General features: G+C 35.4%; 1 protein-coding gene and 1 pseudogene across 5 annotated transcripts in view; both read right to left on the bottom strand.

Moving 5' to 3' along the window:
• Positions 1 to 395: 395 nt before the first annotated feature.
• The window catches only part of MBNL1 (muscleblind like splicing regulator 1), a 166,770-nt gene continuing 152,148 nt past the window's right edge, over positions 396 to 15,017 (bottom strand). For all 5 annotated transcript variants that reach the window (XM_028146458.2, XM_028146468.2, XM_008142202.3 and 2 more), the window contains 5 exons: positions 14,584 to 14,737; positions 10,752 to 10,787; positions 9,974 to 10,068; positions 6,992 to 7,066; positions 396 to 3,827 (listed from right to left, as the gene is read on the bottom strand). In XM_028146458.2, the coding sequence (XP_028002259.1) occupies positions 7,010 to 7,066; positions 9,974 to 10,068; positions 10,752 to 10,787; positions 14,584 to 14,737 (342 nt within the window). In that variant the 3' untranslated portion in view covers positions 396 to 3,827; positions 6,992 to 7,009. The remainder of the gene's footprint in view (positions 3,828 to 6,991; positions 7,067 to 9,973; positions 10,069 to 10,751; positions 10,788 to 14,583; positions 14,738 to 15,017) is intronic.
• LOC114231847 (small nucleolar RNA SNORA48) lies at positions 6,223 to 6,368 on the bottom strand (annotated as a pseudogene).

Below are 15,017 nucleotides of genomic sequence, written 5' to 3'. Positions count from 1 at the left end.
GTCAGGCAAATAAAGTGTCTTTAATAGAAAGACAGCGATCTAGAATTAATAAGACAATTTCTTTTTCTCTCTTATAGTTTCCCCCCTACACCAAAAATGCTACCAGACAGCACTTAAGAGTGTCAGGGAGGGGAGGGCAAGATTCCGAGAAAGTGATGGGCGTGGGATGGCAACACGTCAGGATTCACATTCTCATTTCTGGTATCAAAGGCAGGTCAGCAAGAAAGGCAGCGATGACCTTCCTTACGGTCAGGTCAGTTAAAACCAGACGATGCATTTTCGTAACGATGCGTTCGTAATGACAGACACACACACACACACACACACACACACACACACACACGTATGCGAAAGGCGCAAAAAAAATGTACTCTTCAATCACAGATACACAAATATACTTAAGAAAGAGAAGTTTTATTAGGGCAATTTCACTTTATTTTTCCATACAGCAAAGTCAACTACTGCGATAATAATAAAATAAGCGTAAAACAAATCGCAGCCCAAGACAAAATACATAATTGTAAGCAACTACAAGCAGAAAGTAAGTTGTGATTACATAAGAGTAAAACCAAGCACATCTGTCCTGTCAGCAGATGAAAGGGGCGGGGTTGCCGGTAAGTGCAACGAGGGAACCAGCTGGAGTGAGGGCTGGCTACACAGATTCATTCAACAAGTGCCTGTGATCACATTCGATTTTTTAAGTGCTTCTGAGTTGCCAATTAGAACCCTGAACTTTGAACTGTGTTTTCTCTTTTCACCTGCTGAAAGAACAGGCTTCCTACAGCGATTAAAAAAACAATCACATAACAACTAGAGCTACGCTGTGCTGTTTGGTTTGCCTGTTTATATTTTCAATTTTGTGAAAGTCATTACTTGTTTTGAAGATTGGTGTGTGTGTGTGTGTGTGCGTGTGAACAATAAACCACTGAAATTGGCAGAAATTGATTAGAATAATACGTCCTTAGTATAGTTCTTTCTCTCCTTGTTGTTGTTGTTGTTGAAGCTTTAAACATGCAGTAGTTTTGAAAAATGTAAGGAATATCTGATCCATGATTTCACCTTAATGGTTGAAGTACCTGCTATTTTTGGTAATGGTCTTCAGGCAGATTTGGCCCAGTGGAGTTTTTGTCAGTCATGAGATCTCGGAAGGATGGCATATCTTTCCAGCTGAAAAAATCCTGGCAAACTACAAGCTGTCCACAAAAAAGCAAAGCAACATGTTTGAAGGGGTACGGAGTGCTAACTCGGTGCCACTTTTGCAAGCAATTTTGCTCAGTCTCATTTTATTAGCCTTAACAAAACTCCTTGTAATTATAGACGTTTTTATTCAAAATAAGATCTTACTATTATACAGGTTTCTCTCTTTTGACTATATACAGAAGTGCAAAAAGTCAACCTTCTCTCTAGACGTCCCAACATGCTCAATTGCAGCATAATCAACCCTCAAGAGTTTGCACACACGCTAGAATTCTCATTACGTAAACTTTGAGTATTTGGATTATCAACAAAAAGTCCCTTGTTCTATTTATTGATTATGCAGCTTATTTATAACAAGGCCTGATATTCAGGGATTTCAAAAATATTAAACAATACTTTAACATTTGAAATGGATACAGTAGAAAATAAATTTTATTCTAATATCTAGGTTCTAGATCTTCTTATAATAACTAATTACAAACAAAATAAATCATCAAAATATTACTCAATTGTCTGCCAGGATTGTTGCAATAGCAACAACTTAACTTCTTACTTAGCAATGATTATATATTTATAAGATATCCATATAAAAGATCTTTGTTCTTTTAATGAAAACTAGACAAGAACTAACAATGACTGATATTCTTACACTTTAATATTAAATCAGTAAAATAGAAATCATTTAGTTAACAATAATACGAATATTCATATGACACTACATGTAATTCAAAACTGAGTATGTTATGAAGGAAAAACTACTTTAAATTTTTTTTTGTATTTTGAAAAATTCATCAGTAAAATCTAATAAAACAAGAGTCTATAAACTGAAATGATATTCAATTGTTAATACAAAATGAAATCTAACAAGTGTAGGAAATGAAAAACTACATTTTAACAAGAAAAATAAGTAATATTCTATAATGTAACTAACTACAATAACATGTGAAGTCACCATTACTCTCTTAACACGATTGAAATTACATTGGTATGGGTTCCAACCCGTAATGTAATAATCTAAGGCTTTAATAGATGTACAGTACAATCAGTAAAATCAACACATCAGTCTTATATTAGAAAGCATCTCTCTCAAGCATAAAAACTTGCAGTAAACTTGGAAGTATGGAAAGTTCTACAACTGAACTTTCGCCTCTCCCATTCCACACTATAACTACCAGTGACCTGGCCCCTACTTCAGCAGTTGCAGAACTGCTGACCAGAGCAAAAATACCCTTACTAGCTGCAACACCCAAACCACAAAAAGGGAATTCCTTTGGATGAATCCATTCTTAAAAACTGAATGCACATCTATTTTATTTTTATAATTTTGTAAAAGGCTTTCTAAGGCTATAAGCAGTTAATCTGAACAAAACAAAAGAAATCACATATAAAATTCCCCCAAGTACGTAACCCACCCAATTGCTAGGTAAATGAAACACCTCCCGTTTTCATATTTTGGTTTATCATGCATCTGATGACAGTGCTGCTTTCTTCTTTGTTTAGAGTCACTATTTTCAACGTGACTGTGATGAAGCATTTAAGCAAACGTGGAACCATTTTTGCAAAGCATTTATAGTCTTTTGACTTTGACAGAGCTATAAATAGAAGCAAAATAATTTCCTCAAACATGTTTTTGTTATCGTGTCTCAGAAATGGCATATCCCTTTTGAATATCATGTTATACAGTATAGTATGCATAAATATTACACTACAATGCATTAAAATAATTATATATATATATCTATTATATATATCTCCAGTATGTGTGAGTTTATCTGTATTGAGAGAAATGGTGTTGTGCTGTTCTATTGTTACTGTGGTTACATTGGCCATTTCTGAGACAGCTTTGGTTTCAAAAAAAAAAAAAAAAAAAAGAGAATGGTGCCCTTTGACTGATTAGTACTAGCAAATAAGCAACAAAATGTGGCTCTGAAAACAATAACACTGAAGAAATAATACTCTAATTTGATGTACAGTCTATGGCACTTCATGAGAATCCTTTACAACATGGTACTTAAAGCCATGATGTGCTTTAAAAGATACACAGTTGTGGTTTTGCTTGGCACATTCATCTCTGTCAGATCCCTCCCTCACCTCATCTTACAATCTATTACATTAAAAATATTACTCTTAAACAAAAATGACTGTGCATGCACGCTCTTCACCTCTAATGGCAATTTTAAATACAAGGTGCACCTTTGTTATTTGTAAACCTTGAAAGAAATAAACTTATTTTTTTAAAAAATTATACCTTGGTCTACAGACGTACCAATACATAAGAGAATCGTGGTTACACCATAGTCTGTCTTTTCAAGATGGCATGAATCTATTAGGAAACTAATTAGGTATGCATCTTTGAATGCATAACTCTGTGCTAGAAAAGAAAGACGATGTTGTTCTTTTATAGACAGGTATTATCACCTCAGCACGAATATCAATTAAATGTACAAAGTGTATAGGCAACAGTGTGCAGTGGGTTTCCATGTTGTCTTCTCTTCTGGTTAACATGCAATATGTGGATGTCTTGTGGCTGAGGGGTTTTTGTGGGGGTTGCTTGACGGTATATACAATATGGCTAATGACCTCGTCCTTTACTCTAACCAAGCACACTGTCCTTTCCTCTTTAGTATGATCTACAAGGGAAAAAAAACAACACATAGTCTTCGTTAAAACAGGCGATAGCTCAAAGCTGTTTCCAATACATATTTACTAGGAAAACTGTATTGCTTGAGTTAGTGTGAACACATGCACGTTATAACATCTTCATATAAAAACAAAAATAACACCACACAAGTACAAATGGATCTAAATTTGCTGACCCTCTCTATGAGAATACAATGACATGCAGAGCTTCGTGAAGTTCTAGACTCTTCTCAAAGACTAAGCTAAAAGTGTAAAACAACTTTGCAGAATCAAGGGACAGAACATAGCCGGACTCTTTTTTAGCACTATCGTGGTGGGGCAGAATTTAAATTCATTTTACTTCTCTGCTGAAGTTAAGAGGAATGCTTTGGCTTACAAAATTAAGATCCATGCAACAAGCCCCATTAAACACGATTCACTATACAGATGGTTCCTGACTTATGGATGGGCTCGACTTACATTTCTCTGACTTTGCACTGATGTGAGAATGCTAAGCACTCAGCTACTAAGCTGTGATGTTGGGTAGGTGAGCTGTACTAAATGCATTTTCAACTTATAATGGGCTTATGGGGACCAAATCCCATCATAAGTCGAGGAGCATCTGTATTTGGGTGCTTGATTAGCACAATATGTGTTTAGGAGGAAAAAAAGAATAATATTTTAACTATTTTGGATCATTGAACGTTTGGGGTAAATTTTTCCTACAGCCAAGAAAAAGTAATATCATTCCTTAGGCTCCTGATGAATTAAAGTGAAATAGATTGTACTTGTAAGTAGATCTGGTTTTTATACAAAATTGGTTCTCATCAGAGAGTCTTTACATATTAAAAAGTATACTTTAGAATACAACCTTGAGAATGAAAGAAACCACCATTTTGCTGCACTCAAAACCAGTTTAGCCCTAGCCGGTTTGGCTCAGTGCATAGAGGGTTGGCCTGCAGACTGAAGGGTCCCAGGTTCGATTTTGGTCAAGGGCACATGCCTGGGTAGTCAGCTTGATCCCCAGTAGGGGGTATGCAGGAGGCAGCCAATCAATGATTCTCTCTCATCATTGATGTTTTTCTTTCTCTCTCCCTCTCCCTTCCTCTCTGAGATCAATAAAAATATATTTTAAAAAAGTTTAAATATTGCAACTCATGAAAATAACCAATCATTTGTTATATAGATACACTACGAACAGCCTAAGCTTCAACACAGACAAATCCACTGGTTTGCTAACTGCTGGACTTACGGCCATTTGGCATAACTTTTTTCAACCTGGATTATTGCTAAGAAATAGAACATAGTTATATATATACGTGTGTGTGTTTGTGTGTGTGTGTGTGTGTGTGTATATATATATATATATATATATATATATATATAGCAAACATGCCCAAATGACTATAAAATCTTGAAACAGATTTTTTAATGTAAAAAGAACTCTTCTTCCAAACCTATATACTACAAATTAATATGCTTATTCAAACATGTGGCTATTGTTCAGAATAATAAACCTTATTATCAGAACTGCATAGAGAGTGCTTTGAGACAGACAAAATCATTTTCAGTCATGTACTTCATGATTGTAGCATGTCTTTGGTAGTACTTCGCACAGTCTCTCCTTTCTTTCTTAAATGGCCCTCAAATATTTTCTCTCCTCTTCTGCATGGGCTCAACCTTTGTCCAGCCTTCATTATGGGTTATTCTCACAAGGGCCTCTGAATTGGTTCTCTGCCGTCTCCTGACATGGCACCCTGTCCCTTCTCCTGTAAGGCCCATATCTCCTCTCTTCTCTCTGTGACAACCTTCTTTGTCCAAATTTACTTACTTTCTGACTCTATTGGGAGAGTTGCTCCTTTATCATTTTTCCAAGAAAAATGTATTCAAACCTTTCTTATTACAGTGTGCTGAAATTTATGTCTTGATCTCCTTACCTATTCATCTTTATCTCATTGACATGGTCATTTACACATAGTAGCACCAAAAAGTCACTTGCAAATGTGTTATCGAAGAGAAATGAATGAGAGGAAGCAACAGAGAATGATCACCCATCTTATTCACCAGAGGCAGTTTTAAATGTTGTGGCTCTTTTAAAAATATAAACATAATTACCTATTGTACTTCTGAGCATATATGCAAACTTGGATGCATGCATACTGGAAAAAAAACAACACACACGCATATCCTTTAAGCGTTTGCAAAGTATCTAAATAGTATCTAAATCAGTGTGTCTGAAGACAAGCCACAAGACTTTCACACCATTTTTGAGCAATGGCAACATTTTCAGAAATTATATGATCTGCCAAGGTGACTATTTCAAAGTACCTCAAGTTCATTTGGATATTTAGATGTGTGTATGCATATATATGAGTGTGTGTATCTATTTCTTTCTTTCTTTTTTTTTTATGTGCCTCAGGCATGAAGCAGCTCTGGCCACCAACACAGGCATTAAGCTAGGATGAACTAAGAACTGTACCTCTGCTTTGCCCCTGACTGATATAAGAGCAACACAACCAAACAGGTGTCTCCTTGCCCATTGCCAGGGGGCTATATAAATTTATTTAGTCACACTGTTTACATTCTAATGATACTGTGAGGTGAAGCATGTTCTCATTTAAGAATTTATCCCCTCCCCCCAAAAAAAATGAGGATCTACAAAAGGGATCAGGACTGTGAGCCAAATACAGCCTATTGGTTGCCTATTTTTGCAAATAAAGTTTTATTGGAACAGAGCCACACTCTTTCGCTTACATATTGTTTCTCGTAGAGTTGGGTAGCTGAAACAGAAAAGAGTGGTGACAGAAACCAGGTGGCACACACAGCCAAAAATATTTACTGTGGTCTTTTAAGAAAAAGTTTGCTAGCCCCTGATCTACGCTTCCTATTTAGATTTAAGTCATATTTTTTTCTTCAGGCCTGTGGTTTATTTCTAATGTAAACTAAAAACAAAATTTATCTTCCCTAAGTATTATGTATATTTAAGTGATATAAATATATTTATTACAAATTTGTATGATAAAATCCCTCATAACCCATCTAAGATAAAAAATATGAGCTCTGCATAAGTACTTTCCCTGAAAGTTTGCAAACATTTTCTTAAATGCATTACATAGATGCTATCTTTGAAAAATACCATCACGAATATATACTATGTATCGCATAATAAACTTACTGTTTAGTGATGAAAATTCTACATCTGGGTAACATACTTGTGGCTAGTCAGATGTTCGGCAGATATTATGGGTATCTAGTAAATAAAAAATTATTTAATGAATGATCCATGCAAGCAAGCCAACAATCAAGAGATGAAAACATTTCAATATTAAATTTTTTTAAGAAAAGTGAAATTCAGCTGTCAGGTGATAGTCCTTATCTGGTCAACATAACAGTAAGTTAATGAAAACATAATGTCAAAGTAGCAACTCAGTTTTAAAATCTTTGTGTTAAATACTATTCTATCAATGTTATCGGATTTTAAGAAGTAAGAGAAGTACAACTATCAAAAATTCATGCAGAGCAGTAATTAAAAGAAGCCCTTTTTGTTGGCCTACACACACACACCCCCACACCCCTGTGGTTTGAGTTATTCAGTAATCCAAACAGCAAAGTAGAAAATGTCTTGCCTATTTTTGTGCAACCAATTTCTAACATTTTCTTTTGTCCAACTTATGGTATCTAACTTCTTTTCCAATTTAAAATACCAGGTAGGAATTACAGAGGTGTACTTCAAGAGAACTGGGTAAGAGCATAAATTTACATCACAACCTATTTCTGAATCCTAATTGTACCTTTTTCTTTTTTTTTTGTATTATAAATGGGCAAGAGAATTAAAAATCCTGAGAAAATATAATAAGAAACCAAAAGAGAGGGGACTTATTTCAATAGTCCCCAAAGCCAAGAACTTCCAAGATGTAGCTGATCCTCCTACGACCCAGAATTACAGCTGCTAACCTAGGAGAGGCAGCATCATAGATGGAGACTCTCAGAGGACTGGAAGCACGGGTTCTAACACTAGTGACCCATTTCCTACCGTGTAACCTTGAGCAAAGCACTTCATTACTCTCTGCTTAAGTTTCGTCACCTACAAAGTGGCACGACTCCCATGTCAGCAAGGTTGTGGGAGAACAGTGAGATCACATACATGAAGGCATTTTCGTTGTTGTTGTTTCAATTTAGAGGTCCTAGACTAATGCAACATATTACAATCCACTGTCTGGAGTGTAAATTAATATGTCTCACTTTTATTTCCATTTTTCAGCTTGACATCTTTACACAGTTTTACAGCATTGGCAAATGGCACGAAAATGTGCTCCAAGCATAATGAAGCTTCTCATACCATTTTTCCTGCTGCTGCAGGACAGGATGTTGCACCCAACAGTGTAGAAGCATCAGGGATGGGGCTGTCGAAACATACCAAGGACCTTCAACACCACCACTCGATGCAGATGAAGGGCCAGCTATAAACTTCTGCAAGCATGCAGGCTGCATTTTGTGGCATCAGCTATTTCCAGCATCGCTAATGTACTGTAGGCATATACATATGTATGTATATGTAGATATAATATATGTGTGTATATATATATCCATTCCCTTTTCTTTCTTTTGGTTGTAAAACAGTATGAAGACCCAAGATTATGCATGAAATGGTCACAGCACAATGCAAAAAAAGTAAAGTGTCCCCTACAACCCAGGTGGCCAAGGGCACGTTGGAATTTGCTTTGCTATAGTTCTGCTTACACCAGCAATTCTACAGTCATGCATGGTACACACAGGAGAATTTGGCATCATCCATCTACCCCATAAATGGATTGCATTGAATCCATTAAGAAATGTCTGCCATAGGGTAAAGATTACTTACGAACATGCTACATATGCACAATCTAGCATTCTTGTAAATGAGTCTGATGTGTTAGCATAAATCCAGGGCTATTTTGACAAGCTTCAGGAAAACTACTGAATGGTCTTTGCCAAGAAATGTTTAAAGCTTGTGCGAATCTTTACGATACATCCCTATACTGCTTTGGAAAGTTTGTAATGGCTATCCTAATAGTTTTTAGTTCTTCAACAGAATACAGTGTGTTGTAGAAACAAGGGTGGCTATTCCTCACAGCAATAACAAAATATTCAAATGGCACTTAATTGGTCTTCTCTTCCCAAAGGGCAACATGTTGATTCTCAACTCATACGGGCTCTTTTGAGATTCACTTGGCTACATTGAACCTTAGTCCGTGGGTTATATGAAATTTGATTTGGCTCTAAATTTTTTCATATGCTATTAACCCTACTGAACTTTGCTTTCATAACAAATATATCTGGATATTCAAGCCAAAACCTACTTTATATAAATTTGATTCAATGACAATGCTCATTGAATCAATGTCAATTTTTAAATTATAAATATTTCAATAATCATTCTCTTTTAAATAGTCATTCTCATATACCATTAAATTTAAATTTCTGAAACAGATCCCTTTTACTTAAAAGTAACCTGTGTAATTGTTATTCTATAACGTGTATGGAACACAGAATTGATTGTCTTTTTTTCCTTCATAACTCCCCAACATTTAAGGTGGGCAATTACAGGGAAAAAAAATTTTTTTTCATTGAAGAATCAAAATGTGAACATGAATTTCATCGATTTTTGAATATGCAGTATGCAAACTTTAACAAATTTATAACAAACTCTATTTACAAGAGTGGTCCTTGTGGCATATGTTAGATATTTAAATATTGTGCTTTATATTAAGAATTTAGGCAAGAACTGAGAAATTGTACATACCAGATATTTATAATTAAAAAAAAAAAACACCTTAAAATTAGCTACATTTTTTGATCAGTCAAAATACCTGCATGATTGGTTGAGACCAAATGAGAATTGCTTGTGTAAATATAATTTTAGTAGCTTTAGAAATGGAGCTGCGACAACTTTGGAGCACTTATAAATGGCAAAAAAGCATTCTGCTGCTCATCGTAGAGAGAATGTGTAGGCCAACAAGAGGAATCTTTGAAACCCCATGCTATTAAAGCACCCACGACAGCCCTCACGTACACACGATTCCCACTGACCTCAATGGGAAATCCCCGTGCGTAAGGGCTATTGCATTGAGCCCTATCAGAGTTGGTTTTTAAGAAACAAAGCTGTAAATTAGCAAACCTGGTTGGCTGTGGCTGTTGCAGCGAAGGGAACACTTGTGGCAGATGTTGTTGCTGCGGACACAGTGGCTGGCGTAGCACCGTGCACCATGGGAACTTTCGGAGGGAAAATCATATAAGCAAACATACAGAAGAGTGTAGCAATATGGAAACCATGGCAACATGGAGGAGATAATTGGGCATGGTATTTATCACAGCAATAAGCCATGTGACGGGACATCATCACCAGCGAGTGACATGCAATCACAGCGCAAAGCAGGACAACATTCCAAGGAGAGAAGGGGAAGGGAGATGAGAGAGAAAAAAAAAAAGGGGGAAAAAAAAGCTTGTTACCATCAAATTAAGAAAATTGACACAAACAGGCTTACTTTGCTAAGTCACAAACAAGAATTTTATATAGTGTTCATAGACATTCTAAATCTAAGTCAACATACAGGTATTTACTTCATATATATAGTTAACTGTTTGAAAGTAATTTTTCTTATTTACTATTATAAAAATATACAATATATTACTTTTTATGAGATAGATTTTTTTACACACTAGAACTCATAGTCCAATCAAAATCCACCAAAGGTGACTAAAGGAAAGTTGTGTGTAAAGAAAACATTTATGTGAGTCCATGTCAATTAAATAGAAAATGACATTTAATTGACAGGTGTTAGTAAAAGGGAAATGGACTTGCCCAATAGATAAAAGTTAAACTTAGCAGTGGATTTTGAGGGGCTGTGAGGTGCACCATAGGTTTAAGATAATCAAGAAACAAAGCTGGCACCTACCAACACTTGTAGCGGGTGTCATGCACAATATTGAGCCTGCCCATCATGCATTGCAACAGGAAGGTGGATTTGAAAGGGAAAAGAATTAAAACATCCCATCACACGTGTAATTAGGAAATTCATTTGAACAAAGAAGAAAAATTGTTATTATGGGAACAGTGGCATGTAACTGTCAGCACAATCAAATCATACAATAGCACAGTGATCAATTAGAACTAGTCTTGAGTGAAGAATAAAAGCCAGTTCAACTGTCTGCTGGTACACTTTGTTTCTCCTAATTGCTGCCTATTAAGTACAAGTATTTGGGGGAAAAATTTAAACCACCTTAATTACTTTAAAAATAATACTGTCGTTTGTTTTGTTTTAACCTGGTGACTAGCCACCTTGCCGCTTTGCCATTTCTGACTTTAACATATGAACTCATTAACATTTTCTTTATATTGAGCACATGTTAAATAATTAAACGTATTATTTATTATTAAAATGCTGAACAATTCAATGCACAGAACTGACTTAACAATGTCAGGAAACCAAAACATTCATTTTCATTCCCTTGGTTTTACTTTCCTGTTCACTGTAGCAGCAACCACACGGACATGCAAGAGCTTGTGATCATCCACATGGGAATTTTACTTGGAGGGATACCAAGCAATGAATTATGGGTAAAGAGAAAGTGAAATTTCTGTACTGCCTGAGCTTGGAGTTTAAATGCAGGAAGAATATTTAGAGGGGATACTTTCATGTTTCAAATTGGTTTACTTGGTATCTGGGAAACCAGACTAGTTTTCTTTGCTGGTTGAGACCCTCAGGACTTCTTGGAATAGCAAATATTCTAGCAAATTTCACCCACAAAAATTGCTAATTGGACTTCAGTAAAAACCCTGAATGGGAGATAATGAAGATACATACATTACATATGTGGTGTTAGCACTGATGTTCACAATTGCTCGACCATGATGTTAAATTAACAGTACAGGTATATTCCTTGTTCTTTGTGACATATAAACATTAAAAAAAAATCTAATTTATTTTACCAAGTACAGGGTACCTTCTCAACTACAGAACCGCTGTTCTTTCTATGAGATTATTTTAGACTTCTAGATTTTAGTATTTCCAATGATTTTACACTTCTATCTGAATCTTGGCACAACCTATTTACATACTAGCAGCATCTGGGATGAGCATTTGTTAGAAAAATATCTGCCAATTGAGTCTTGTCAGAGACAGCCCTGCAAAACAAAGCTGCCATTGACAACCACCGACTACTCAACGGGCATCCCTGGGACAGCTGCAGTGAGTCTGTGATCACAATTAGACTGTGGGCACAGTGATCGGGATTAAACTTGGTAATGGAGCTAAGGAGGCATCCTCTCAGGTGGAGTTCTATTACAGCGCTAGGCATTATTTAAGACACCCGAAGACCTCTGCCATTTGCTACAGCTACTGAGTCAAAGACTTGTGAAAGACAACAAAAACAAAGTGGCAATAACAGAGTAGAGCAAGCAAAACTGAATACTGTACAACTGGATCTAGATCCTGTGAAAACATTATCCTCTATCGGGAGGGGGAGAGGGTGAAAGGATGAGGGACAAAGAATAACATGGTATTTTAGGAATATTAAACCTAGTTTAAATATTGCAAAGGTTTTATGTTTTAAATTTCTTATTTGTAATTATGCTGCAATTTGCCTACTATATTTCACCCCATGCATAATTAAGCCTGCACATGCTGAAAATGAGTTAACCTTACCCTATCTCTCTAAAACCCTGGAGCTTTTATTATTTGAATTTTAGTTTGAGTTATCTTCCTCATTACCATTATAACCAATGCGCACAGTTTGGGGAGGGGTTTGCAGCAAATATAAGGCAGCAATGAAAATACTAGCTAGGGTGCAATAACTCACAAATATGAAGACATAATGCTGTAGGACCCACTTACCAAAAACAAAAATCACTTTTGAAATGATCATCATGTCCATTTTAACATCAAATGGTTTGATTTACTTATAATGATGCACAAATAGCCAATTAAATTCTTTTCCCTCCAATATTCAGCACAAGACCAAATTTAAATGAATATAGTTGTCAATTTCAAATTTCCCCTATGAAAGATATTTGTATGGCAGAATAGTGTGTTTCTGAGGAGTGCATTACTTTAATTACATGACTTTTTCAAATTAAATTTTTAAATCGATCTGCATGACAATATAGGAAAAACAACTAGGAAAAATTTATAAGTGAGATGTATGCATAGTTAAAATTACTTCAAGGAGAAGGAAAAGTAGAAGAGAGAAAAAGAAACATAATGGAGATTTGGTTGGAGGTTCAAATTTAGATGTGATAATTCAAGCTTATTTAGGTATATTATGATAAGTATTAGGTGTAATTCTTTGAAATTTTATCTAGTGAAAAATTGATGGATTATTTGTTGGAGACAGCATAAATTTAGGGGCATGGCAATTTTAACAAGAGCAAAAAGACTAATTTCAGAAATCTCTGGAAAATTACATATGTTGAGGAATATGTTTTAACATTATAAAATATAAGATAAATGTAATTTTTAACTCAGAATACAAAAAAATACCCTACAGATCTAAATGATTTTATTTTAATTTGAAAGTGGACAAACTTCAATTTGATAGATATTATTTTATGAGTACAAATATGGTTTACTTACAGTGTCTAGAGCATGGGCTATTTCAGTTAGTGGAATATTCTAGCTCATTGAATGCTACTACATATTCTATATGTGGATGACCAGTTTCCAAAGATGCACAATATAAAAAATTGTGCTTAGTGAAAATTAATGTGAATATAATTTATTCTTTTTTTATTATTAAAAAATAAATGATCACATTCCCTAATGGTATTATGAACTTAATGCACTGCCAATAGTGTCAAATGGGTCTGGATCTTTGACACACCTCTTAAAAAATTATTAATTTAAATTAAAAAAATAAAAATTACTTTATTAAATAAGTCTCAGAACTCATGGAAATATTTTTTTTGTAAGGTTAAGAGGTAAAGAGGAAAATGGTCTTAGTCTCTTGTTAGTTGAATTTCAGATTATAAGGAGATTAACATGTATTTTCTGAAGTAGATGAAGAACGACTTAAAATAAATATCCAGGTCAATAAGTGACTGGTTAGTTTAGGTTTTTAAATTTCATAACCTTGTGGATAGTTCTAGAGTGTTTATGTGACTAAGTTGAAATCAACTGAAACCACAAATGTACGACTCGAGAATAAATGTTATTTTCACTGGGCACTGACAGCTATTTCAATATTAGCTTAGGATCAATTGTGATCGTAAGCCATGCACTGATTGGTACTGAAGGGAGCACTTTTAAGAGCCCTAGAACACAGTCAGGTTTTTATTCTCCACCTTGAGAACAAAAGGGCTGACAAATCAAAATCAAAACTGAAGGCGTCATTTTAAAGAATTCGAATGGACTCTATGGCATCATGAAGGCAAAGGGGTCTTACAGCAGAAAAGTGTCATAAGTAGCCTGACACACACATACAACACGTTTGAGGAAAGAAAAAAAAAAAAAAAAACACCAAAAAGCACTACATTTCAATTCCAAGTTGCACAAACAAAAATAAGTACATAAAACATCACTGATCTTTAATCCATGTGTCATGAAGCTACAATTCTTAATCTCGAAGGAAAACCACATGGGATACCTCCGAGGAGTTGTCACTGTTGCCACCTTACCTTCCACCTTAGTTACGACTAACAACAAACTGGGGGCAGGGCTGATTTATCTGCTCTACCAGTAGAACTCTATGTGGATTGGCTGATTCGTGTATAAACAGACTCAAACCCCTTACCTGGTGGGAGAAATGCTGTATGCTGTTGTAACTGCATGTTGGCTAGAGCCTGTTGGTATTGGAAAATACCAGTGTTAAAGACTGCGGTGGCACCGTTGGTTTTTTCAAGAGCAGGCCTCTTTGGTAATGGGGGAAGTACAGCTTGAGGAATTCCCTGTTTAGTGAACGAGTATAAAAAACAAATACCAGTAAAAAGAGAAAAAAGAAAAAAGAAAAATCAGTTGAAGGCTAAAATTGTTAGGAAGCATGAGCAAGCAAGCAGCAGAGCACTTAACTACCCACGGGGGGGGGGAGGGGATCCAATAAACACACAATTTTTAAAACAAACGCAAGATAAAAGCTTTAAAGGAAGCATTATTTTTATCAAAAACAAAAACAACAAAAAAACCCACTAGTTCATGAGCACTTGTTACAATGCGTTAAGTGTTTTAAGT

The sequence above is a fragment of the Eptesicus fuscus genome, chromosome 3 (assembly GCF_027574615.1).
Source record: "Eptesicus fuscus isolate TK198812 chromosome 3, DD_ASM_mEF_20220401, whole genome shotgun sequence".
In the NCBI taxonomy this organism is placed as follows: domain Eukaryota; kingdom Metazoa; phylum Chordata; class Mammalia; order Chiroptera; family Vespertilionidae; genus Eptesicus; species Eptesicus fuscus.
This window is presented reverse-complemented; position numbering and strand designations above follow the sequence as displayed.